The sequence below is a fragment of the Kwoniella bestiolae genome, chromosome 5 (genome assembly GCF_000512585.2).
Source record: "Kwoniella bestiolae CBS 10118 chromosome 5, complete sequence".
NCBI lineage: Eukaryota > Fungi > Basidiomycota > Tremellomycetes > Tremellales > Cryptococcaceae > Kwoniella > Kwoniella bestiolae.
This window is the reverse complement of record NC_089245.1, coordinates 484,421-508,683: the sequence shown is the minus strand read 5'-3', so window position 1 is coordinate 508,683 and position 24,263 is coordinate 484,421. Positions and strand designations below refer to the sequence as shown.

The window sequence follows — 24,263 nt, the reverse complement described above, 5'->3', positions numbered from 1 at the left end:
GTCTACCTGCAGGCCAGTCAACTCGAATCAGCTTGCAGTTGGATGCTGACAACGGTTGACTAGACTTGAGTGAAGATAGTACGACAATACATGACGTGTATCGATAAGTGATGGTGATGACGGCATACATTCCTTTGGATCTGTTTTATACTTTGAGTGACGAACCAAACAAGTGTTACTGTAGTACGCTTTGACCTCTGAATGACGATTGTCTGTGTGTTATGATACATGCATGGTATTTATGTATATACAACTGCTCAGGTACAGTCCTCGTTATTCGTATCTATCCAAAACTGGTCAATCCACCTCCCCACCCTGCTGCACTTCTTCCTCCCTCCCTAGTCAACTTGTCAACTTCAATCTTATAAGTGAGATGATCGAGCTGAGCAGACATGTTGTTCAAGGCGATATATCGTTCTCTCGAAGCGGAGTTGCTAAATATAACACCATCACATCGTCAATTCAGATACTCCGCTTTCATCGTAGAGGTAAAACAGCTCAACTTACAATCGATCGAGTATCAATAATCCTTTAACTTGATCTATCTTCCCTTTGATCTTTCTGTCGAGTATCAACGAGACGACTAATGATTCAACATCTGCTCGAGCGATGTTGAGCGTCTAAACGAGCATATTCATCAGCTGGTAATTCGACGTCTATTATGTGAGTTCTTAGCTCACCTTTGCTAAAGAGTCCAATTCCATCCTTGTATACGGTTTGATAATATCAATGATATATTGCGTTCTCAACGATCTGAGCAGATCATCGACAAAGTAGTTGATAAATGGGTCACCAGTGATGGTAGCTCGGTTGGCTAGCATCAGCATTAGCTAGGTCTCACAAGCGACAGACTGGATAGCTGATTTAGTGAACTATCTCACCCTTCAAAATCTTCTCAGCTTCTTTGACATCTCTTTGCTGATACGCAGTGACCAGACTAGTCATAGCGATGATTTGAGGATCGTTTTTGTATCTATATGATCAATTCATTTGTCAGCTGCATTCAAGTCTCACACTACCTCTGATAGAAAGACAGCTCACGGTTTAGTCTCCTGAGAATCAAAAGGATTGATCTCACTCCCCACCAACATATAAGTCAAGACCAGATACTTGAGCACCTGTATACGTTGTGTAGATCCAGACTCGTCATACTGCCTGAATGACTCGAAGAGGTCCGTCGAAGCTTTTGCCCACGCCTCTGCACCATGAATGTGATATCAGCTACTCATGCACCGGTGTGATGACCAGTTTGCTAGCCGACTTACTCTCCATCATCCACATCTTTCCTCCGCACTCTTTGATGGCGCCCATCACCCTAGGATGAGGGATGGCATTCTTCACTTGCATAGCTGCGTTGTATATTTCCTAACAAGCGTCACTGAGTCAGCTCATCTCAAGACTGCTGCACAGTCGCAGACTCACTTTGAGTTTCCTGTTTTCTTTCAAATCACTATACATCTGAATCTCGATCGCGTAGAGCTCAAGCACTGTGCAATCATAAGCTATTAGTCGCGATGCCTTGCGTTAGGTGAAAATCAACAGCTTACAGAGAGATCCTTTCGACTGATCATCTGACGAACTAGATCCATTCGTAGGTGCACAAGTGGCATGCAGGGATTTCAAGATCTGCCGAATCAAAATCGATGAGCTCTCTGTGTGGATGACATCCAATAAATGTGGAGCTCACAGGTGTCAATCTTTCATATTCTTTCCTGTCTAACCACAGCTTCGCCAATTTCAGGTTGGATTTCGTTGACAACCTCTGCAAGGTCATCAGATATCAGCTCTATTGTGGCAAAGTTCTGCCCTGGTTAGATAGCTGAACCGACCTCATTCTTAGCTTCCTCACATGCTATTCTGGTAGCTTCATAGAACTCTTCTAAAGTATCTAAAGGCACTTTCGGTGACAGAGCGGCATGCTGCAGTATACACAGTCAGCTTACACCCATGTATTGAGCAAGTGAAAGTGCGATAACTGACCTTTCCTTCTCCTCCGACATAATCGAGTATATTATTTATTGATTTCTCGGCGTAATTCCTCGTGACATGGGTCTGCGTAGCCCAAAGAATGTATGTAAGCCGAATGATTCTGATAGGACCTGATTATACTTCCAGCTTACCTTCGTATAGCTCAACAGTTCCTTGTAAGTCTCTATAGCCTTTTCGGGTCGATGGAGATGGAGGTAATTCATCTTGGTCATTTGTTTGAGAGCTTTGAATCCCCTATAAGCGATGGCGTCGGCGAACCATGAGATCAGTGACAGTCCAATACACTACTAAAGTGATTGCAAGAGAGTGTTTGACGCATGGAGGAGGGAGGGAGGACAGGTTTATTAGGAAGAAGAAGACTCACCATTCCCCCTTCTCAGGCTGATCATCCACAATCGTCCTAAAAGCTTTCAAAGCGCCTTCCGCATCATCTTCCTTCAGTGCTATTCCAACCGACATGTCAGCTGTCCGTTGTGGTTTCATATGGAGGTGAGATGCAGCTGACCTTTAGCCTTGTAATATTGATTCTCGACATCACCGGCCCCATCCATATCTTCCTCTGCATCATCATCGTCATAATCGAAATCATACTCCTGGAAAGTGCTTCATGAGCTGCTTGAACAGTGGGGGGAACATTGTGCGTAGCTCACCTCATCATCTGCTGCGTCCTATAAGCACTGAGAGTCAGTTATGGTACCAAGATTTTAAACTATCCAATGCTGCTGATACAATGTGGGGTCAAGTGGACTCACCTCCATCATGAACTCATCGTCGGACATATTGATGGTCGATGTGAACTGGATCCGTTGAGGCTAAGAAATATATCGTAAGAGTATAGAAGGTATTTCTATGTCGTGCTGATGATATATACTACCTGACCAGTGAGGAGTGTGATGATGATCTAGTGTAAGATGTATTTATAGAGAAAGAGAGAGGAATGGTGGATGTTCAACGTTCGAGTGGATGAGTGGTTGGATGAGGATGAAGCGGGGTAAGCGGTTGGGTGCGACCAGGCACGGTTGACCACTAAATGAGGGTGATAAATAATGAGGTAGAGTTCGGTTAATATGTCAGTTGGTATTGGTGGTGGTTGAAGTGGTTAGAGTGGTTCTTACGATATGGCGTATAGTAACAAGTGATACTACTGATATCCATCTATCTACATCCATTACTCTCGTACAAGCATACCCAACTCATAATCAGCGAGCACACTTGCTCATGCCATGATCAACCTATAGCCCAATCCATATCCCTCCCAAACCAATCCCTGATACCGAATTCCCACAATGGCAGAACCACCCTCCCTCCCCTACGCCCGAGACGAAGGGTCGACCTCTCAACCGCACTCTGCGTATCCTGCCTATCCGGCAGAAGCTTATGAGCCTCACGAGGGGTTTTTAGATGAGATAGAAGAAGAACATATAGAGATATCAGCTGCGTTGCAATATTGGGCAGCGAAGAGACATAGGGGGAAAGGGAAAGCCAAGGAGGATGAGAATGATTTGTGTGAGTATGGGTATCTCCTCGCCTCACTCCCTGCATTCTGCTTGTACGTGTAGGACGTAGGACTGATTTATGGGATGTTTACATAGCAACGATGAAATCTTGGAGACTCAAATCAAAGTTGAAGACTGTGACTGCAGGATTATTTATCTGTCTGAACATAGGGGTAGACCCCCCTGATATAGTCAAGACCAACCCTTGTGCCAAGACGGAATGTTGGATTGATCCGACTCAATTACCTTCCAATAAAGCTATAGAAGCTATTGGCAGGAGTGAGTTCCTCCTCTCAGCTCTACCTCCCCACTTGTCAACTGGATATACTGATGGGAGATATGGGATAGATTTACATCAACAATTCGAGACGCTTAATCCTAAAGTCAAGTACAAGCCTGTAAGCTATATGTGACATGACTCTCATATGGAAATAGCTGATATCTCGTACAAATCGATCAGTTCCTTGATCCATCGATTGAGGAGACCAAGAAACAATGTGTGAACATGCGTAGATCAGCTAAAGATGAGAGAGTGGTTTTCTACTATAATGGTCATGGTGTACCTAAACCTACACCTTCGGGAGAGATATGGGTGTTCAACAAGAGTGAGTCAGCTTCCCCATCTCAAATAGGGCATCGGCTGATACGTATCACCAGACTATACACAGTATATCCCCGTTAGTCTGTATGACCTGCAGGAATGGCTTGGATCGTAGGTCGATACTCCCAAATCTGCTCATACATACAGCTTACAAGCAACGTGACACCTTTTAGCCCGTGTATATACGTGTGGGAATGCTCGGGCGCCGGTAACATCCTCAACAACTTTGCCAAATCCGCGGAAAGAAGGGACAACGAAGCTAGAGCAGCGCAAGCTCAAGCAGGACATCAAGATGGATTACCCACCTCGCCCTATTCCGAAGCACTCCATTTAGCAGCATGTCAGGCCAACCAGATATTACCTATGTCACCTGATCTCCCAGCCGACTTGTTCACATGTTGTCTTACCTCGCCTATCGAAACTGCCCTAAGGCACTTTGTCTTACAAGATCCACTACGAAGGAATGGCGGATTAGACCCCAATGATCCTAGATCAAGAATAACGGTGGACATGGTCATGCGTATACCTGGTGATCTGAAGGATCGACGTACGCCCCTCGGAGAGCTTAGTTGGATATTCACCGCGGTCACAGATACGATAGCGTGGTTATCATTCCCTCGTGAGGTCTTCAATCGGTTATTCAGACAAGATTTATTGGTTGCTGGATTATTCAGGAATTTCTTGCTGGCCCAAAGGATCATGTCAGCATATCACTGTACACCCACCTCCATACCTGAGATCCCCTCGGCCCACAATCACCCGCTATGGCATTCATGGGATCTGGCCGTAGATGCTTGTTTAGCTCAGTTACCGGAATTGTTAGATTTAGAAGCTGCTAGAGAAGCTGGGCAATCGAATATTCCTCCGCTGAGCGTGTATAGACCTTCGACGTTCTTTGCTCAGCATCTTCAAGCATTCGAAGTCTGGTTACAGCATGGTGGAGCGGTACCCAACAGGCTCGCACCAAGACCCAAAAAGGGAGTACCGATATCTCGATCACCTCCCGAACAGTTACCCATCGTCCTTCAAGTCCTGCTATCCCAATCGCATCGACTCAGAGCGCTGATATTGATATCCCGGTTCGTCGATCTCGGTCCATGGGCTGTACATCTCTCACTATCAATCGGTATCTTCCCCTACGTTCAGAAACTCCTTGCGTCTCCTGCTGTAGAACTCAAACCCGTCTTGATATACATCTGGGCGAGGATACTGGCCATCGACAAATCGTGTCAAATGGACCTACTTCGAGATTCCGGATTCACCTACTTCACGCAGATACTCGCACCCTACCCTCAAGCTGGATCTTTGGTCATACCAAATGCCAACGAGCATCGCGCAATGTCAGCTTTCATCCTGTCTATCCTCTGTCGGAACTTCCGTGTGGGACAAACTGCTTGTCTGGGCGTACAGGTATTCGATTCCTGCGTGGCTAGATTGGGCGAAGATGATTGGTTGTTGAAGACTTGGTGTTTACTCTGCATATCCCAACTATGGGCGGATTACGACGAAGCGAAAGCTTTGTTCATGCAGAGTCAACGGCAGAACGAATTGCTGGGAGCACTTCGAAGTACCGCCGTGGAGGTGAGGGCTGCAGCGTTATATGCTTTTGGAACGCTATTGGGAGCGAGCAGTGCACCGGTAGACAGCCCCGATGCGAAGGGCGGAGGAGGAACGGGTGCTCAACTTGGGTTGAGTGATATTCAACAGCTAGAGATTGAAGCGGGATTAGCATTCGCGTGTATGATGTCTGTCAAGGAGGATGCGTCGCCGATGGTTCGGAAGGAGCTGGTAGTGGTGATCAGTTGTGTGGTGAGGGAATGGAGAGGGTGGTTAGTATCCGCCGCTTGGGCATATTACGAGCAGGAGTCGTACCTTTCCCGGACCGAGGGTAAGACCAATGGCGTACATTTGGAAGAAGAAGAGGAAGATATCGTATCTGAAGCGCTGAAGGAATGGACCTCGAACGAAGACAAGGAACCTCACGAGCATCAACATAATCTTACTCTCCTGAGCTCATTCAAGGTACTCTTCGAAACGCTACTAGATCTCTCGGTGGACCCGCATACGGAGGTCGCATTGATGGCGTCGACAGTGGTAGATTACATTATTGCATTGTTGGTCGATTCGGCATTTACACGAGTCAAGGGTTCAGCCGTCAGAAATCTAATCAAAAAACAAGCTCAATCCAGACCCAAGATCTTATCTAGACAGGTATCAACTGCGTTTTCAGAGGGAGGTGGGAAACTGCCACTACCTAATGGACAGACGCAGCTCCACCCTCCTCAGATGCAACGGTCCAACACTGGCTTGTCCGATGCTGGTGGTAGTGGGACGTTGAAGAGGAATGGAAGTGTTGCCAACGCCCTGAGGAGTCTGGCAAGTATGACTGGCCTGGTCGTTCCTCCCGATTCACCCGATTCGGTCCACTCGACAAGAGAAAATGAATATATGAAGGTAACACAACCTAAGATCCCATTATCAGAACCCAGTGGAGGATACAGGTCCCCTTACCCTGATCAATCTCATGAACGTATCCTTCCCTCTTCTCCGGCTGGTCAACCCCACCCAGCATCGATGGGTCGAAGTCGCTCGGCATATGGATCTGCCCTTCCCCGTGGTGGTGCAGGTCTCGGCGCGGAGTTGGTCAAAGCTTCGAGCGTGTTGGAAGCGCTCACTCAGGAGGATATGGAACGACTGCACTTTAGGAGATCGAAAGGGTCGGAAGCTAACACGGATATTGATGGGAGGTTTGGGAATAATGGATTACCGAGGAGTAGTGATCTTGGGTTGGGGATGGTTGCGAAGGAGGTTAAGGATGATGTTCTGCCATTACGGAGCGGGTTCTTCGATTGGGCGATGGAGTATTTCAGGGAGCCGCAGATGAAGGTGAGTTCGTTGCCAAGCCAATCGAAGGGCGGCGAGGTGTTCATTGTTGATGTCCCATCTTTATGTGTTATTTGAGGTGGTACGTAAGAAGGGACGTTGATGTGTTTTGTGTTTTGTTTGGGGGATAGGCGCCAGACGCAGACGAACCTGGTTCTACGACATATAATGAACAGGCTTGGAAACATCTCAGAAACGAACAGATGGTAGAGGATAGTAGGGCTGCGGAAGGATATGCAGGTGAGTGCTGAGAGATCACCTGAGCATGGTGATATCACACAAAGCAGGGAGGAGTAAGCTGATGTGTGAAATTGGTGATAGCAACACACGTATGGAATGTCGAAGCTGGAACATTGCATAACGATTCTTGGCCTTTACAATTGGCTTTCCACTCTTATGATCCCGTTATGGCCGTTACGGATGATGCGGATAATGTGTGGTGAGTTGTTTTCAGCTAAAATTTAATGGAACATCATCTCGGTGAGTTAGCTGACGAGTCTCATCTTCATTTGACGTAGTATCTGGGACTGGCAGTCGAAGAGACGATTAAACAAATTTAGTAATCAGAATATACCGGGTAGTAGTGTCTCGTCGGTACATTTCATCAATGAGATGGCTAGTAGTTTGATGCTCACCGCTTCGAGTGAGTTTTGCGTTTCTCCAACAACCTCACATACTCGTCAAAGTACTGACTTGGGTGCTTTGTACCTCATAGCCGAAGGAAGTATACGGATATTCCGAGATTACGAGACGCCTAATGAGACTGCCCTCGCATCTACTTTCAGGGCGGTTTCGGAGATCCATCCTGTGGGACATAGCAGTGGTGTGTTGACTGCTTGGGAGCAGCAGAAGGGCCATCTGTTAGTTGGAGGGGATATGAAGGTTGTTAGATTGTGGGATGCTACTGTTGAGAGGCATTTGAGGGTGAGCCGGTCTCTCGACACCATCATCGATCTTTGAGGTGGTCGTGATACAGAGCATGAGCTGATGGGTGAAATGGGTATGCTGCATAGGACATCGCCACTCAAGCTGGTGCGAACCTTACTGCGATTGCGTCCGACGAACCTGAAGGAAATGTCTTCGTGGCCGGATTTGGGGATGGTGTAGTCCGATTATTCGATAAGCGGGCGGAAGATGCTGGAGAGGTGGTATTGAGGACTTGGAGACAGCATAAGATCTGGATTCAGAGTGTCCATCTCCAGAGGGGCAGTATGAGGGAACTGGTCACTGGAAGGTTGGTCTATCCTACATATTCGAGCATTCTTCAATGCCAAGGGAAGGGGGTCGATACTGACGAGTATACCTTGAAATGTAGCATGGACGGCGAAGTGCGTGTATGGGATGTGAGAAAACCTGATGAACCGTTATATACCATACCGAGGCGGGATGAGGGTCTGATGGCTTTGGCTGTACATACCGGAGCGTCTGTCTTGGCGAGGTCAGTCGGCGTTCTTTCCCTCCATGATGTCGATGATGTTCTGATTATACATCGCTTGACTTGATATAGGACCACCGCCCTCACCTCGCATTCTACTAGACAAGAGCTGGAGATCACCGGATTTAGCGATCCCCTGCATCCTCTCCGATTGGCCAAGCTCAATATACCCACGACACCTACGTATAATAATCCGTTGCATAGTCATAGGATTAATGGGTTTATGCCTAGTGCTGCGTCTTTGGTATTTCATCCTGTGAGTTCTATATTACCTCTCATAAACCCACTCGACCATCTTTAGCGATGATCAGGAAAAAAGATGGATTGGCTGATCTTGACTTGTGACAATCGCAGGTCCAAATGATGATTGCCGCTGGAGGGTTCGATGCCTCCGGGACAGTCCGACTGTATAAGTGTCCTACTCCCAAATCGGCCGTGGCGACTTGGGAGCAGATGAATGGGAATGCTAGTGTTAGTAATTTCAACTGATCGACTTGAAAGGTAGATCACGAGTGAAGTATACATTGGATCTGGGCTTGGAGGGGAGGGCGTTAGTGGATTTGTGCATGAGAGTTAAGAGTTTCTTTTGGTTGTTCGAGTAGAGTAGAATTCCCGGATAGAAGTAGGAGAGGAGAATGGGGCAAGGTAAGGTATCTTGGGAAATTTATTGTAATTATAATGAAAAGGCAAATGAAGTAAAAGTGAAGATAAGTAACTTATCATTAGAGTATGAAGATCGAACAACTAAAAATGCATGTAGACTATCTGACAGAGTTACATACTTTTGCGTTGTCCTGTTCAATCGCGAGCACCCACCACCTATGTCACTTGTACAGCATTCCTTGCGCAGTGCTTGTCTTGCCTTTGATCTGCGGTTTGTGGTTCTTGGCGTATTCGACGACAAGACGACAAGACCTCACGCTTAAGTTACTTCCCATTGATTTCGGGTACAAGGTGCTGGGTGGTCAATGTCCGATCCGATCACTGACTCGTTGATTGTATTCCAGTTGAAATCGAAATCTCGCTTCTTTGTATTCGCATTACAAGATTTTGGCGGGGCAATAGAAGTTAATTGTAATGAACCCGCGAACTTTATTACCCAATAAATGATTGATCGGCCCCCTCCGCCCCTTTACCCGTTTAATACGGCCGATTACTCCACTTTTACAGTGATCTGGTTGTGATCTCTCCCTCACTCCCTCTCTCATTTGTTCAAATCTTCACTCCCCGCTCTGCATACCCATACCTCATTCATCTCATATCTCATCGTCGTCTGTACATCATACAGTGCAACACAACACCATCAGATCGATAGTGTAGAAACCATAGACAAGGGAGGTCAAATCTGCTTAACAGAGAAATAGTGAGTAAGATTCAGATCAAGTCTGGAATCGCAGAGAGGGATCCTTTCAGTAAAGCCATCTTGATCTGGATCCACACACCACACACATATACACATATCCCTTTCCTTCTTTTCATACCTCCTACTCCTACATCTACGCGTGTTTTGACCCTGTCTTTTGTGAACTGCTCAATATGGTCTAGTCTCATCTTCTCTCTGATTGTGCATACTTCACTTTCCACACATAACACACGTTTTCTTCTTCTCTTTCTTTCGGTCCGATAGAAACCAGTCCTCCTATTCAGATTAATTAGACCAACATCAAACACATTCCTCCCTTCCCTTAGGGTTACCCGCTAGTGGCTTGATATCCCATACTCATTGTCACAACGTGATATACACACCACACACAGTCGGGTTATTTATGTTATGATTTTGGGGTTGATAAACTAACTCTATTCACCTATTTTCCATTTACAGAAACGGTAACATCATCTGACGATCGTACTTTCGATAATATACCTTTTGTTCATGCTCATGTCGACATAATCCGCCACCGATCTCACTCCATATCATTGTTCCCATTTAGAGCATATCAGATCTGGCTTAGAAGGTTTACTTAGAAGAGGGAATAAACGCCGCCATGCCCATCATCGCTCTAGGAGCTAATGAGGGCTTATCTTCGCTTGATACCGTGTTGAACGAGAAGTCAATCACCGACTTTGATCTCACCGACTCTCCAGAGGTCAATCAGTTCACCCCGAAGTCAAATAACAACGATCAAGGGAAATTGGGGATAGAGACTGGATTGAACTCTGCAGCCAACTATCCCACACCCACATCACCTTTACGAAGTCCCCAGAAACCCCGTCATTATCATACGTATCATGAAACAGACGATCATGACAACGATCAATCTCACGCAGGCCCATCCCACCTTCATCGAGCTATTCCGCCCCCACCCAACCCACGACGACATCGATCGGGAGTATTGATGTCGCGTGTCAGAGCTGCATCCAGCGGATCAGCTATCAAGTTCACGTCGAACCCCCATGGAAGTAAGAGTCATGGCGATTTGGCTTCATTCGGCGGGTTTACAAGTTTAGATGATGATGATGATGAGGATCAGGATGTTGACGACGAAGTGGAGCAGCTGGATCAGGTCGATGATCAGTTCGCGGAGGGTAGTACGAGGAGAAGGTTCAGATCTGCAGATAGGGATGGTTGGAAGAGACATGTGAGCGATCCGCATAGGAAAGCTAGTATGGATGAAGGCGGGGAAGATAACGTTTGGGATAATTCGTGAGTCACAGCTGCCTCGTCTCCTTTTGTGAAGGCTGACCCAACTGACTTATGATTCATCGACGCAGCGCGCGATACTATCACCATCTGCATTCACGTCCTCCATCTCGAAATGGCTCTACATCAAATTCACCTGAACATTCTCCCACACTTCACACCCGATCGGCCACTTCCCCTCATTCTTCCCCCATCTACGTACGTCGGAATCTGACACTACCAACCAATGGTCCTGGACCTCCTCAGACTACACCAGGCATATCTACCTCTCTTTCACCCAACCAGCATTTCCTCCAGACTCATCTCCCACCTACCTTTCACCATGGCGGGTCAAGCCCTGAAGGATCGATTCCAGAACATCATGGTCCCGCGATGGTATTCACACCCACAACGCAAGAATGGAGGGATCTGCAAACGACGCCAGAGTGGCAGGAGATACATGGAGGTCGTACTACAACCAGAGGTAGAGATATGGAGCCTTCGTTTAGCGGATCAAGCTCGGAAGATGAAGGGAAAGGATCCTTCGATAGTGGAAGTGGGAGTGGAGGAGGCAGATCAAGATCCATCTCATCAAGTATGCTCCTTCGACCAGAAAGACATGATTCTCCTAAAAGGAGCGGTTCCCAAAAACGACCGGCATTACATACATCAGTCTCGGCTGAATTCTTGGGTTCGGAAAAGCAACATACCCCTGATCCTGGTTCGCCCGTACTTTCACCAGCGGATGAAGGTCAAGAGATTGAGTTCACCACATCGAAAATTAACGCGCCAGTGTTCAATCCGGTCATCATCGCTCCAAGCCCAATCATGCCCGTCGCGGACAAGGTTGCGAATGGGATAGACGAATCGCCAACTAAACTGACGACGCACTCGACGCCAGTGACGCCGGTAGACTCGACTCATGATCACGACGCGTACCAACATAAGACTTTCGACGACGACGAAGACATCATATTGGCCGATCCCGATGCGGATCCACCTGCGAGATTCGCGTCAATCGGTAGGCGAGACAGTCTGAGAGTGGTCAAGAAACCTGGTGATGCCCCGCCTTTGCCTAGAACTAAGACGAAGAGGGAACTAGAGAGGGAGAAATTGCTCTCGATGGTGGACGAAGAGTTGGAAGCGGATAAGAACTCTCCGCCGTTGGACGATCATAACGGCTGGGGAGGTGGGGTTCAAGTGATAGGATCTGGATTAGCATTGGGTTCTACTCCCCCCGCCCTGGCTGAGGTCAGGATCGACCCTTCGGACCTGACTACACGGTCTACCTCGGCGGATCCTGTGTTACATGGCAAATCAGAACCTACCAACCCATTTGAAAATACATTCTCCCAGATGAAGAGCGTCTCCTTACCTGGTAAACCAAAAGGATCCTTAAATATCCCTTCGGCAACGTTCAAACCTTCTCCCTTGCAAGCCTCGCCAGTCAATGCACCATCAGGTCTTCAATCCCCTTCGTCCTCGAACGCTACTTCACCTGCAGAAACTCCCAATGCCGTGACTACGTCGTCGACCCCACCCAGTGTACCTGGACCAGCAAGTCTAGCTTCGATAAGAGATTACGCCAAGTCCATCTCTAGGTCGAGGCATCCTTCTGTCGAGAAGAGTCTGGGTAAAGATGCTTCCCCACCTATGTCACCCCGATCACCCAGAAGGAGAGATACCAATAGAGTATCGCTCGTAGCTGGAAGGGTAGTTCAACCGTTCGCTATACCACCATCGACGGCCTTACCACCTCAGCATCGACCACAGATGGATAGGAACCCATCATTACAGTCCTTCTCGCCTTTCCGATCGCCCGCCCTGGAATCCAGACCATCAAGCGCGAATAGTGTACCCCAGTTCCCGAGGTTGGATTCCTCGATATCGATCGCTCCGTCTACGCTTGCGCCTAGTGAGTGCCCGACGCCGACGGACGAGACTGCCGGAGGGATCGGTGGGAGGGGAATAGACGATTATGTGATTCTGAAGGAGGCGGGTAAGGGAGCGTACGGGCTGGTTATGAGGGCGAAGGTTAAGGGTCCGAAGGGTGAACCTGTTGGTGTGAGTGAGGTTCGTCATTGATACGCTGTGAATCCAGCTAATGAGGGATTGTGATTGTTCAGGAGGAAGTGATCATCAAGTATATTATCAAAGCGAGGATCTTGGCGGATTGCTGGAAGAAGTGAGTACAGCTGGCTTCTCATACAATGACGAGGCACCAGCTGATCATACGTTTCCATAGGCATAAAGTACTTGGTCCGATCCCAGTTGAGCGTAAGTATGAATAAGAACCTTTCGAAAGAAGATGTAATGCTGATACATGATTCCTTCAGTCCACGTAATGGACCAACTCCGTCATCTACTGTACCACAAACCCACCAAGCCACTCCCATGGGATCCATCCAGATCCCGATCCGCCGAATCGCCCGCTCTTCCCACGGCCGACAGCCCTGCAAGTCAAAGTAGTTCCACGTTCCGAACGCCCGAGTCGAACTGGTCGTTAGCCCATTCGGACAAAGATGCAGATTCGTTTGTATCGACGCAGAAGTATATCGCGGCTGAGATTAAGACGAGTCCGGAGAGGGGACATCCGAATATTGGGAAGTTGTTGGATTTCTTTGAGGATAGGGAGTTTTATTATTGTGAGTTTGTTTGTTCTTCGGGCTGAGGTCTCTGTGTACCTCAGCTTCAAGAAAGTGCTGGGCTCAAAGCTGATTTGAATGCACTCCTCAGTGGTCATGCCTCGCTTCGGAACTGGCTTGGACCTCTTTGACCGAGTCGAGTCCTCACCCTCGGGATTAGAGCCCTTCGAAGTTCGTTCCCTCCTTGGTCAACTTACCGACGCGGTCCGATTTCTCCATGCCAACGGGATAGTCCACCGAGATATCAAAGATGAGAACGTGATCTTGGATGGGAATGGTCGATGTCAACTCATAGATTTCGGTTCCGCCGCACATTGGAGACCTGGAAAACGATGGGATACATTCTCCGGTACATTGCATTATGCCTCACCCGAAATTCTCAGAGGAGAGATGTATGGAGGCAAGGAACAGGATATATGGGCGCTAGGTGTCGTAGGATACGTCTTACTTGTCGGTGAAACGCCATTTGCCGAGTTGCCCGACGAGGTGCTGGAGGGACTCACGAACGACGAGTCAAGGGCAGTCCAGGTGCTCAGAGAACGGTGTGCCCACGGACACGAGGATGAGGGATTGGAGGAAGATGGTGGTGGACGATTGGGCGATGCGATGGATTTCGTGAGGTGTTGTTTGGAACTGGAGTTGGGCGATCGACCTACTGCCGAGGTGCTTGTGGAGCATAGGTATTTGGTGGGTAAGGGGGGATGGACGGGGAAGAAAGGGTGGGGAGGGAGGAAGTAGGAGGAGGGTTGGAGGGGTGAGATGAGGCTGGATATTCCGCTTGTTTCGCTTCTCATCCTTACCCGTCCCACCGTCATTTTGCCTCGCTTCGCCTCGACACTCCGTCTTACTTTGTCCACCCGATATCACTCAAAATACAATGTATCGTGACCAAATTGCCTCTTTTCTTCATTGGTATAAAAGCGTAATTCGACGATATCTCACTTCTTCTGTCTTCTGGTATTCATTCCCTCCATTCATCTTACCCAGAGAAAGATAAATTGTATCTTGTTCTTTTCGTGCATTGCGTTTCGTCTCTGAGATATCTACGATTTATCCTATATATGCAATTGTGTCTGATTGGAGATATCATCGTGCAACGCATTGGATTGATCGTTCTTATGGGATGTGGGATCTTGCACCTCTTGCTCTCACTGAACCACGTCAACACGATAGTCTTGATTTTCGTCCAGCTCAAAGACGGTCCCGCCAAGCAGAGTAGGAGCTAGCTGCTCTGCCACTGAGTTTGTGATCATCCCTGCACATTTCTGGAGCAGGCTATAGCCCATCTACCGCTCATCGCATTCTCCAAGACCATGAGTAAGCATCATCGCCAATGTCCGAGGAGAGCATTTGTGGTTCAGGAACCCTTTTTTTCCTCCTTCCTCTCACCCTTAATTAATCTTCCTTGTACCCTTTTCTACCCTGTGGCGCGTGATTGAATAACCTCAATTTATCCGGTATTCTTGGGGCAAATTACGTTTCACGGTGTTCTCGTCGAATCAGATCGCTCGGTTTGATGTAGTGTCAGTCACGCGCAGTCCGAGCGATCGCTCAGACAGTAGCGCCGAAGGGAGACCAAAGAAGGGTTGGAGTGGGAACAGGGACAGAACAATTAGAGTCGGTGGTGGCATCGTATACATACGTCATGCTAAACGAACCAAACACCCCTTATCTACAGCCAGTTGATTACGAGTACTACTCGTACAGTAGTTGTTATCTATGTTCGAATGTCTCGGTAATACCGGCAACGAGTGTCATACAGAGTGTGAGTACGAGATAGCATGGAAGGAATGAAAACGGGTCGTTCATTGTATCTATCCATGAGACAACTAAAACTAAATAAAACAGACACATTCCATCTTATGCTACACACGAACCAGAGAGAGAGATCTGCTTCTCTGCACTACTATAGCAATAAGGAGATAGGAATATTCAATCGACTACATACTATCCTATCATAAACCACCTGTCGTCAGACAGTCAGTTAAGCGAACTTCGCTTCACTACAAGGTTATCTGGAGATACGGTACTACATCTGGTGTCTTGCGAATCACGCTCGCTTAGAACTGCTTTTCAGTGTACAACTCACTCGTATGGATGGATCATCGGCTATATACGAGTGACCAACGGGGAATTCCACTGAGCTCTTCTCATTTTCCCATATCGGTCCTCATCACATATCACATACAAGTACGGCCCTTTGGTCAAACCCTTCAGTCTGAAAGTCAAGCTTGGGAAGAAAGGAAGTGACCCGATTCAAATACATCTTCAATCTGCGACGATAGCATCGACTCCCTCAACTTGTCTTTTCTGTAACCTTGGAATACTCGAGCGAACATGATTTCAATATGACACTCTTCAACAAATCAAGCTTGCTCCTGTCCTTAATAAAAGAAGACATCTAGAAGATGCACAAGGAAGAGGTAGCTCATCCCGGAGCAGGGACGTTGTATGTCTATGGAAGTGGGAGAGGGTCTTCGCCCTCTGGGAGAGGAAGGGGAAGTAAGAATAGGAATGGGGGGAGGGGAGAATCGCCCTATGCCACTGGGACGGGAATACCCTTGATCAAGTGGGACGAGCTTGTCAAGGTGAGTTGATTCCGGTTGAGCTCATATCCATACATGGTGTATTGGTCACGCTAATGCTGTGGGATGTCTATCTATCTTAGCACCACGAAGATCCAGTCATAGCGCCTAATCCGGATCATCTGCTCAAACATGGTATCACCGAGTACACCTATCTTCACTCGTCCTCTGGTGGAGTACTGGGCAAAGGAAAATTCAGTACGGTATATAAAGTGCTAGGCGTGGATGGGTCTTATGTGAGCAGTCATCAACCTATCAATGGTATAAGTGGACCGTTCGATCACAGGAAACTGATAGACATCAAAATAACAAATAGTACGCCCTCAAGCATACACCTCTGTTCCCACACCATCCACTCATATCCGCCAGATTGTTGCGGGAACCCACTCTGTTAGCAGAACTACCTAGCCATCCATGTCTGATAGGAGTGGAAGGCTGGGTAAGGACAGAAGGTCATTTTTACCTTGTTGGTGAGTTGACCTCTAATCTTCTTGCACATGTGAACTGTTTGTATTCACAAACTTTACCGCAGAACAATACGCCTCTACCCACCTGCCCCTCCCATCTCACCCTCTCCCACTCCAACCCTCCAGAGCGGCATACATTCTCGATCAATTAGTCTCGGTCGTGCGAGACACGCTACATGAGAAAGGCAGGGTATGTCACAGAGATTTAAAAGGTGACAACGTACTGGTAGACGTGGAGACCGGGGAAATCCTGATTCTAGATCTGGGACTTGCCACTCGGTTTGCGGCGAGTGAACCGAAATTGACCACTTGCTGTGGGAGTCCTGCTTTCCACGTGAGTGATGCTGCGGATGGTAACAAACCATCGTAATCGAGACGAACCACAGCTCAGCATTAGCTGATTCCGATATTGTTTGCTTCTCGCAGAGCCCCGAAATTGTCCAAGCGCTGGCCCGACCACCTGGAGAAGTGACGTACTATGGACCCGAGCTCGACATCTGGTGTATCGCCCTAACCCTACTAGCCCTACTGCTTCAAGTGAAATTTCCCCTCGGTCCCAAACACACATCACCGTATGTGATGCGAGAAAGGGTCAGAGATAGGTTGCAAGAACTCGACGAAATGTACCCACCTCATTCGCCCTGGAGACCTCCCAAATCTTCGTCATCCGCCAACTTGGATCTAGCTTTTGAGAAGAAAGAGTGGAGCAGAGTCCGAAGGGCCATGCGGGATTTTCTCGATATCGATGGGAAAGTCAGGATGCACAAGTTCGGGTTGTACCAACTAGGTGATAGGATCAAACAGCGAGTGGCCGATTGGGACGACAAGGAACAAAGTCGACGATTCAAGTCTACTTCGTTTATTGAGTCGGAAATCAAATATACATTACCAATCTACCTGGATGATCAAGATGTCAACGTTGTTGCCAGTGGTCACAGCAAGAAGGGCAAGAATAAGAAGGATCAGATTGTCCTGCGGAATCCCGTGGGAGAGAGTGAACGAAGATGCAAGAGTTACATCAAATATCTCTTACGTTCCGCTGGAATATTGTATCACCTATCACCGACCACCCCATATCCTCCTACACCCACCACTCCGACTGGTCTCTCGACTGAAAAAGAACATACGATATTCCAACTAGTCATGAACGTCCCGTACGACACACCATCGCATAATGAAGCGCACACACCGACCGATCCTCAGATAGGATGGTTCCCTTCCTTCTTTTCATTCCACAAAAAACCACCTCCCATCAACTCGGCGCCAACCTCACCGCAGCAGCGCTCAGTCTCACTACCTCCTTCAAGAAGATCCGAAACTCCTACGAATGGGTCACATGTCCCGCCGAGAGATAAATCGCCTAAAAGGGCATTAGGATGTTATATCAAGTTGGAGTTTGTTCATCCGCCCCAAACCTCGCCCATATCCGATAAACGCAGGGGATCGGTGGAGACATTCACCTCGTACAGGGATGGTTGGGGAAGTACGTTGACACCACTACATCCTGTCAGTTCTACTGCTACTCAATCGTCCGCTACGGCCAGTAAGAACTATGCCTTCCCACCGAGATCCGTCTCGGTCTCCAGACATCCGTCTGCTGTTCGACCGCCCAATCGCAGATCCGTGTCGCACGCTGCTGCTCAACATGCCAGACAACCTTTGACGAGAGTATCAACCACCTCGTCGATGATGTCGGCGCCGTTGTCGCCGCTGAGTAGGCAAGTTTCGTTGGCGGATTCCCCACCTGATCAGAAACAGGTCGAACAGCCATTATCGAGAGCATCAAGCAGATCGAGGCAATCCAGCTCGGGATATGTGTTCCCTCACCACCACCATCAGCAGCCGACAACGATGACCGAAGGAAAGATCATCATCCACCTCTCGGACCCACGGTCGTATCCCATATTGAAGAAGGCACTAGACATCAAACACAACGTGACCAACACCAATAACAGCGATCTGAATTTGTTATCTCCCATGACGATCAGACGACCGAGTCTGGCACCGTCAGTCCCTGAGCGCGATTCGTCCCGGAACAACTCTGAAGATGAGGAAGTGGAAATACCAGAAGAGAGGGGCAGACCCCGATCGAAAGATTCCAATCACTCTTCATCATCGATCTTGCATCTTCAACAAATCAAATCTCGAAATTCCGCCAAATTGACTAGCGTACCATTACCTGTCCTCTCCCCCGAGACGGGCGAGGCACTAGCGTTGGATCTGGAGGTGAAGCATGTGGAAGTGCCTGAACGGGCTGAGATCAACGCGAAGAATACAAAGAGAAATAGAAATTCCAGTAAGGTCAGAGCCAATAGAGGATTATTGGACGTTATCTTTGGGTCTTCCCGTGGGTCTACGCCGACTTCAGAGGAAGAAGGAATGGTGAGATCGAATGGGCTGGGAATGAGCATGACCACGGGCACCGGGTCGGGGTACGGAAGAGCCATGAGGGCGAAGAGCGTGCCGCCTTATAGGGGGATTGATGAGTTGATCTAATGGATTTAGAATTTCATAGAGTGGTATTTTCAGAGAGGTTGTACGCTTACTATGTCGGATAAAATGGGTTTCCTTTGTATTTTTAGTTGATCAGTCGTTATAAAGTAGGATTGAAGTTGTAGCAATCTCGGTATATGAAAATATGACTGTACATCCCATGGGGGCTCAAGCGTCAGGATATCTTTGCATCGCCTGTAAATGCGTTCACGAGGCTGCTGTGAACGCAATCAGTTGAGAGTGGACGGGTGGCCTCGATTGTCCATCTAGCTCTTGTCATCTTATCATCAGTATGATATCTGTAACACATGTCCCGGTCTCTTTGAAGCTCACAACTAGTTGTTGAATGACGTCAAGGAACTTGTGCTTCGATTGCAACCCTCAAAACAAAGGTGAGAACAAAAAAACGGAATTGCAGTGATGAGACAACTCCGACTAGTCACAAGGAGGGGTATGCTCGATACACCTAACAGTATGAGACGCATTCGTTTTAACTTGCATATATAACATGATCATCATGACTTCATACATTGCACTAATTTCTGGACCGGTCTTCCCTCGGTCCGCACAGCACAAGAGTCGAGATGCCAGTATGGATCGAAGAAGACACGAATCCCGCTTTCACTATAGAAGAAACCGATTCTAGTGAGGGAGACTCGCTCGAGGAAGACATGGTCGATATTCTCGCTCGACACGGAGATTTGGATCAAGAAGAGGTCGTTCGCAAGTACGGGTGTCTCAAGAGGGCACAACGTGGGGTTGTTGACCATCCCGCTGCAAGCGTACGCTCAATTGTCAAAGCCTTTACGTTCAGGGAGCCATCGATCGGGACGAGCAGGAACGAAGACTCCATATGGGATATCATTGATAGAAGGAGATATGCCAATGCGTTGAAGTATAAGGGCTTGTCGGAACCAACTAGGGACGCACTATTAGCTGCTCCTGTGACTTGTCTCATGGAGCCGGCACAGATGGACGCATACGCTAAGGATTGCCATGATCATTTGACGGCCTTGACCTTGGGTTCTTCCATAATCTCGGATGAGGATAGACTGTCCATCAAACAAAGGTTCAACCTTGATTTTGACGATAAAAACGCTGAAAACACCCTGAAAATCCAATTTCGACGATACGTCGCGGCAGTCGAAGATGAGGCGGTCAAAGATGAGAAGGTCAAAGATGAGAAGGTCAATATTGAAATTTCAGAGATGGGTCAAGAGTTGTATACCCTCGACGTCTTTTCCCGGATCACTAGAGAGATTTTCGACCTTTCTGCAAAGTTTGGTATCAGTCTTCCGGGTGAGCCGCCTTCATGGACGCTAGTCCGTTTACCTGTCAAGACAAAACTGCACGCGAAAGAAAGTTGGAAGATGATCAGCGAGGCTTATTCTTCGGATCTCACAGCGCCGTTGAGAGGCGAAACTTTGGCATTCGAGCAGGAGAACAGGATGCGGTTGTTAGCGGATTGGCCAACGTGGGGAGAGAAGGGCTCAAGAGCGGAATGGATGGAAAAGCAGATCAAGGAGGGTAATTGGGAACAGATCGCTCCATGGTTACAGCGAACTAAGGGATTTCAGTAGCTGGACTATGGTATTAGACCCAATGCAGTGTATCTGCGTGACCGCAGATTCAAGGATGTCGTGAGATCTCTGTTCAACTCCTACTTCACACTCAAGGAATTAGTCTATACGCGAACCTCTCCGAAGCACCCGCTGCGATCCTCGAAGGGGTATCGCCTCAGGCTCAAGACCAGATCAGAGCCTCGTGGGAATCGATTCACGAGGCTCACAAGCCTGACCTTGAAGCACACGCAAACACCGATATCTTGATGTAGAGCGTGAACCTGGATACAGGAGCATGGAGAGTCGGTCGAGATAGGGTAGTCCATCTCATTTTGTGCAAGTCGACCTAATTGAGAGGGACTTGCAGTAGTCAGGCATGGAGAGGTTGGACTTTGCGTTCTTTCCATTTGTATTGGACTGTTTGATGCAGGCGAGATCATACATCCGGCGGCTACCTGATATCTACACTCGAAAAGTACACCTTCTGTCTGCACTGTCACTCCGCCAGCAGCTGCGAAACCGGTTCTTACATAGATACAAGTCAGCAATTTGGTAGATAGCTTTGTAAGGCAGGGGAGCTTTTGTAAAAGGATTTGTGGTTTTTTACTCTTTCTATACCCCACGGAAATTTGATTCTGAGTTGGTGATCTACGTCTTCCGCCACTCAATGCACACTCCATTGGGACCTCACCCCATTGGACCCATTTATACTGTATCGAGTGGCGAGGTCAAGTCTGCCTTCTCACAAAGTTGAACATGCTTGTAACGTCATTGAGGGCTTCTGAGAAGTGTTCCCTCCTTTTACTTCCTCCTTTGCGACTGACTCCCTGCCGTCTCACAGCATCTTCTCTTGGAGTGGTTGGATCTCAATGGAACGAAAGATTGCGGAAGGTATATAGATGACAAGGTGAACAAGTTTCTTAGGTCAACTCTCCCACTTCAGTCCAGGTTTTATATCCAATCATAAAATTATCCCATTTAGCGCCTGCAAGATTTAAGGCACAACATGAACGAGTCTACCGAGAACACTGAGCAGGGCGCTCTGAGCACCAACAAGGATATTTGTGAGTGTCGCTCGAGCACCTTCCTGGCAATACCAAGACACAGTGTGTTATGTGTGTCTCGAAGACTAATCAGCCCTTGAGACACTAGCCGTCGGTGATTCTATAAAATCGTTTGTACGTGCCGAACTCAAGCGACTCCCCAAAGTGACTGTCGAGGAGGTCGAGCAAGCGTACACAATGACCAAAGATGAGAGGAGGAAAGTTCATGATGCGAGGACAGCAGTCGAAAATGAGAGGACAGCAGTTGAGAATGAGAGAACAGAAGTCTCCATCGAGCCTCGTGATTCTTTTCCCGAGGTTTACGACCCTCTGCATTTCACCGAAATGAAAGCTGCTCTCGAAGATCCAAGTATTACCCCGGAGTGTCGAAGTGGCATCATCTCAGCTTTGATTCGACAACATCTGCACGAGAATCGCCAAATCACCAGAGCTAGGCGTTATAAAGAGTACAGTGATCTTGGGCGATGGAATGAACTTGACAAGGTTGACAAAGAGGTGGTCAACAATTATATGTGGGAGAATTTCCCCTCGACACCCTTTAAAGACACTCGAGCACATGCCGTTCGCGGTTTCACTCATACTGGAGGAACATCAAAACCGGTTTTGACGACTGAAGGACTCATCGCCTTCCAGACAACTGCCGCTGGTAATCTAGCTAAAGATCTTCATCGAGATGTTTCGGGAACAATGTATGCAAAGCTCTCCGACATACCGGATGAGACCTGAGTGTTACTTTACCCAAGGCGAGAACCTATATCAAGAAATCGTGAGATCTGATTCATCAGGCCTTCGAACCTGATCTTGCGGCAGGTAAGAAGAAAGAGCTTCTTGACTCAGCAATGGCAGTCAGGCATGCTTGTTTCCCAAACGCAGCGGGCAACGATACCTCCGGAAATTCACAGCCTGACCAGCCGGAATTGACATGGGTTTACGAAGGAGCTTAGATCTAACGTCGGTATCGAGTACAAGGTATGCATCCGGTATATATTGGACATGCATCTATACTCGGAAAGCTACACCTTCTCTCTTCACCTCTGCGCCGCCAGCAGCCGCGAACCCGGTCCCTGTAGACGCATGTATCAACAACGTCCCATATGCCAAAGTGAGGATTCAAGGAGGTTGCAGGGTCGGGCTGAAGTGAAACCTTACTCACCTTCTTTACCTAGCGGTATCCTACCACCCTCTTCCACCTTGGCATCACAAACACAACACCTTCCCCCAGGCTTCACTATGGTATCTGAGCATGTCTGACAGATCACATGTCCACATACGTATGCTTCGTCTTTATCCTTTTTCTGCTTCTTCTTCTTACGTCCCTCGTCTGCGTCTCCATCGGCAGATATTGACTGGCGAGAGGAAAGGAGGATGGAAGAGGTCGCGTTGGATAGTTCTTTGGTGCATGTTGGACAGATTGGTTTGGAGGTTGAGGCGGGTGGGTAGGTCAGGATAACGGGTAGGAGGGTTTTTCGTCTGACACACGAGGGAGATTCAGTACTCAAGACAATCGAAGATGCAAAGGGGTGGAACTGTCAAAAAGATTGACGAAATCAGAGACGCAGACACTCACGATATAGGATGCGGTGATCCACCAATATGACAAAGCGTCTGTAGCTTGACATCCTTCAAGGGACCAATCTTAGCATCAGGCGTTAAAGAGGGTAACCAGAACGCAGCTAATTTGGCCTTCCTAGATTCCGATTGTTCCTGTTCCATCACTCTCAAAGCCTTCTCTTCAGCCTCCTTGGCAACTTTCTCCACGGCATTATTGTCCAGTTCGAACTTGTCCGACCCATTCTTCGTCGATGATGCCTTATCTTCACCAATCGGTATCCTCCTGGCTGACGAGGATCCACCGAGGCTCATCCCCTTTTCAAAATCCGATACGACCCTCTCTCTAGCTTTGATCTTGGCTTCTTCCCTTTCCAACCTCTCTGATTCCTCCCATCTCTCCATCTCACGCTTCTTGGCTTCTATACCTGCCTTTTGACTTATCAGGTCGGATATGCAACATTCCCTACAGTATATGTGTCCCGATGAACATGATACGGGATCATTCACTTTGGATAGACACAGGTAGCATGCGTCGAGAGGTTTGAAAGAGTCTCGTCCTAGCCTTCGAGCGGCTCCGTCTTTACGCAGTAGGGTTCGCTCGTAGTATGATAAGGTTGACTGAGTGGTGTTGTTCTTCGCGTCTGTAGGTTGGGTACGAGTTTGTCAGCTTTTTGTTGTGAGTTGGTGATGAGCCCAGCTCCAGTCACTCACGCGAACGTGTCATCTTGTCTTATTATCTCAGCATGTAACTTGAAATGAGGAGGAGTGGAAGAAAAGCAAGAGATGAACATGTCTCAATCTCGGTGTTTTTATCGAGTGCTCTCAAAGTGAGCCTGATAATCTTCCTTGCTATTCCGGTTATGCGATCGACC

The 24,263-nt window shown here is 47.9% G+C and overlaps 7 protein-coding genes across 7 annotated transcripts; 5 read left to right on the top strand and 2 right to left on the bottom strand.

Moving 5' to 3' along the window:
* Window positions 1-283: 283 nt before the first annotated feature.
* Window positions 284-2,768, bottom strand: I302_106579 (uncharacterized protein; the record flags this gene model as incomplete). Its single annotated transcript, XM_065870302.1, has 16 exons — window positions 284-434; window positions 508-620; window positions 681-814; window positions 882-973; window positions 1,042-1,198; window positions 1,266-1,365; window positions 1,423-1,487; window positions 1,548-1,626; window positions 1,688-1,762; window positions 1,830-1,919; window positions 1,981-2,052; window positions 2,121-2,223; window positions 2,354-2,432; window positions 2,495-2,582; window positions 2,640-2,657; window positions 2,742-2,768. The coding sequence occupies 16 exons, from the start codon at window positions 2,766-2,768 to the stop codon at window positions 284-286; spliced, it is 1,443 nt and encodes a 480-aa protein (XP_065726374.1).
* Window positions 2,769-3,275: 507 nt separating this feature from the next.
* Window positions 3,276-8,893, top strand: I302_106578 (uncharacterized protein; the record flags this gene model as incomplete). Its single annotated transcript, XM_019192772.1, has 14 exons — window positions 3,276-3,495; window positions 3,582-3,764; window positions 3,834-3,883; window positions 3,946-4,090; window positions 4,143-4,197; window positions 4,260-6,972; window positions 7,101-7,209; window positions 7,291-7,408; window positions 7,488-7,612; window positions 7,685-7,893; window positions 7,983-8,203; window positions 8,285-8,407; window positions 8,477-8,660; window positions 8,759-8,893. The coding sequence occupies 14 exons, from the start codon at window positions 3,276-3,278 to the stop codon at window positions 8,891-8,893; spliced, it is 4,590 nt and encodes a 1,529-aa protein (XP_019045769.1).
* Window positions 8,894-10,389: 1,496 nt separating this feature from the next.
* I302_106577 (uncharacterized protein) lies at window positions 10,390-14,407 on the top strand (the record flags this gene model as incomplete). The annotated part of the gene is made up of 6 exons (XM_065870301.1): window positions 10,390-11,048; window positions 11,117-13,088; window positions 13,151-13,209; window positions 13,270-13,301; window positions 13,361-13,669; window positions 13,761-14,407. 6 exons carry the CDS (start codon window positions 10,390-10,392, stop codon window positions 14,405-14,407), a joined length of 3,678 nt encoding a protein of 1,225 aa, XP_065726373.1.
* A 1,670-nt stretch (window positions 14,408-16,077) lies between these two features.
* I302_106576 (uncharacterized protein) lies at window positions 16,078-19,217 on the top strand (the record flags this gene model as incomplete). Its single annotated transcript, XM_019192774.1, has 5 exons — window positions 16,078-16,257; window positions 16,338-16,490; window positions 16,571-16,724; window positions 16,787-17,055; window positions 17,148-19,217. The coding sequence occupies 5 exons, from the start codon at window positions 16,078-16,080 to the stop codon at window positions 19,215-19,217; spliced, it is 2,826 nt and encodes a 941-aa protein (XP_019045771.1).
* A 581-nt stretch (window positions 19,218-19,798) lies between these two features.
* On the top strand, window positions 19,799-20,794 carry I302_106575 (uncharacterized protein; the record flags this gene model as incomplete). The annotated part of the gene is made up of 1 exon (XM_019192775.1): window positions 19,799-20,794. One exon carries the CDS (start codon window positions 19,799-19,801, stop codon window positions 20,792-20,794), a length of 996 nt encoding a protein of 331 aa, XP_019045772.1.
* A 988-nt stretch (window positions 20,795-21,782) lies between these two features.
* On the top strand, window positions 21,783-22,566 carry I302_106574 (uncharacterized protein; the record flags this gene model as incomplete). Its single annotated transcript, XM_019192776.1, has 2 exons — window positions 21,783-21,840; window positions 21,929-22,566. 2 exons carry the CDS (start codon window positions 21,783-21,785, stop codon window positions 22,564-22,566), a joined length of 696 nt encoding a protein of 231 aa, XP_019045773.1.
* A 273-nt stretch (window positions 22,567-22,839) lies between these two features.
* On the bottom strand, window positions 22,840-24,115 carry I302_106573 (uncharacterized protein; the record flags this gene model as incomplete). The annotated part of the gene is made up of 4 exons (XM_019192777.1): window positions 22,840-22,904; window positions 22,994-23,310; window positions 23,408-24,032; window positions 24,103-24,115. The coding sequence occupies 4 exons, from the start codon at window positions 24,113-24,115 to the stop codon at window positions 22,840-22,842; spliced, it is 1,020 nt and encodes a 339-aa protein (XP_019045774.1).
* Window positions 24,116-24,263: the final 148 nt, after the last annotated feature.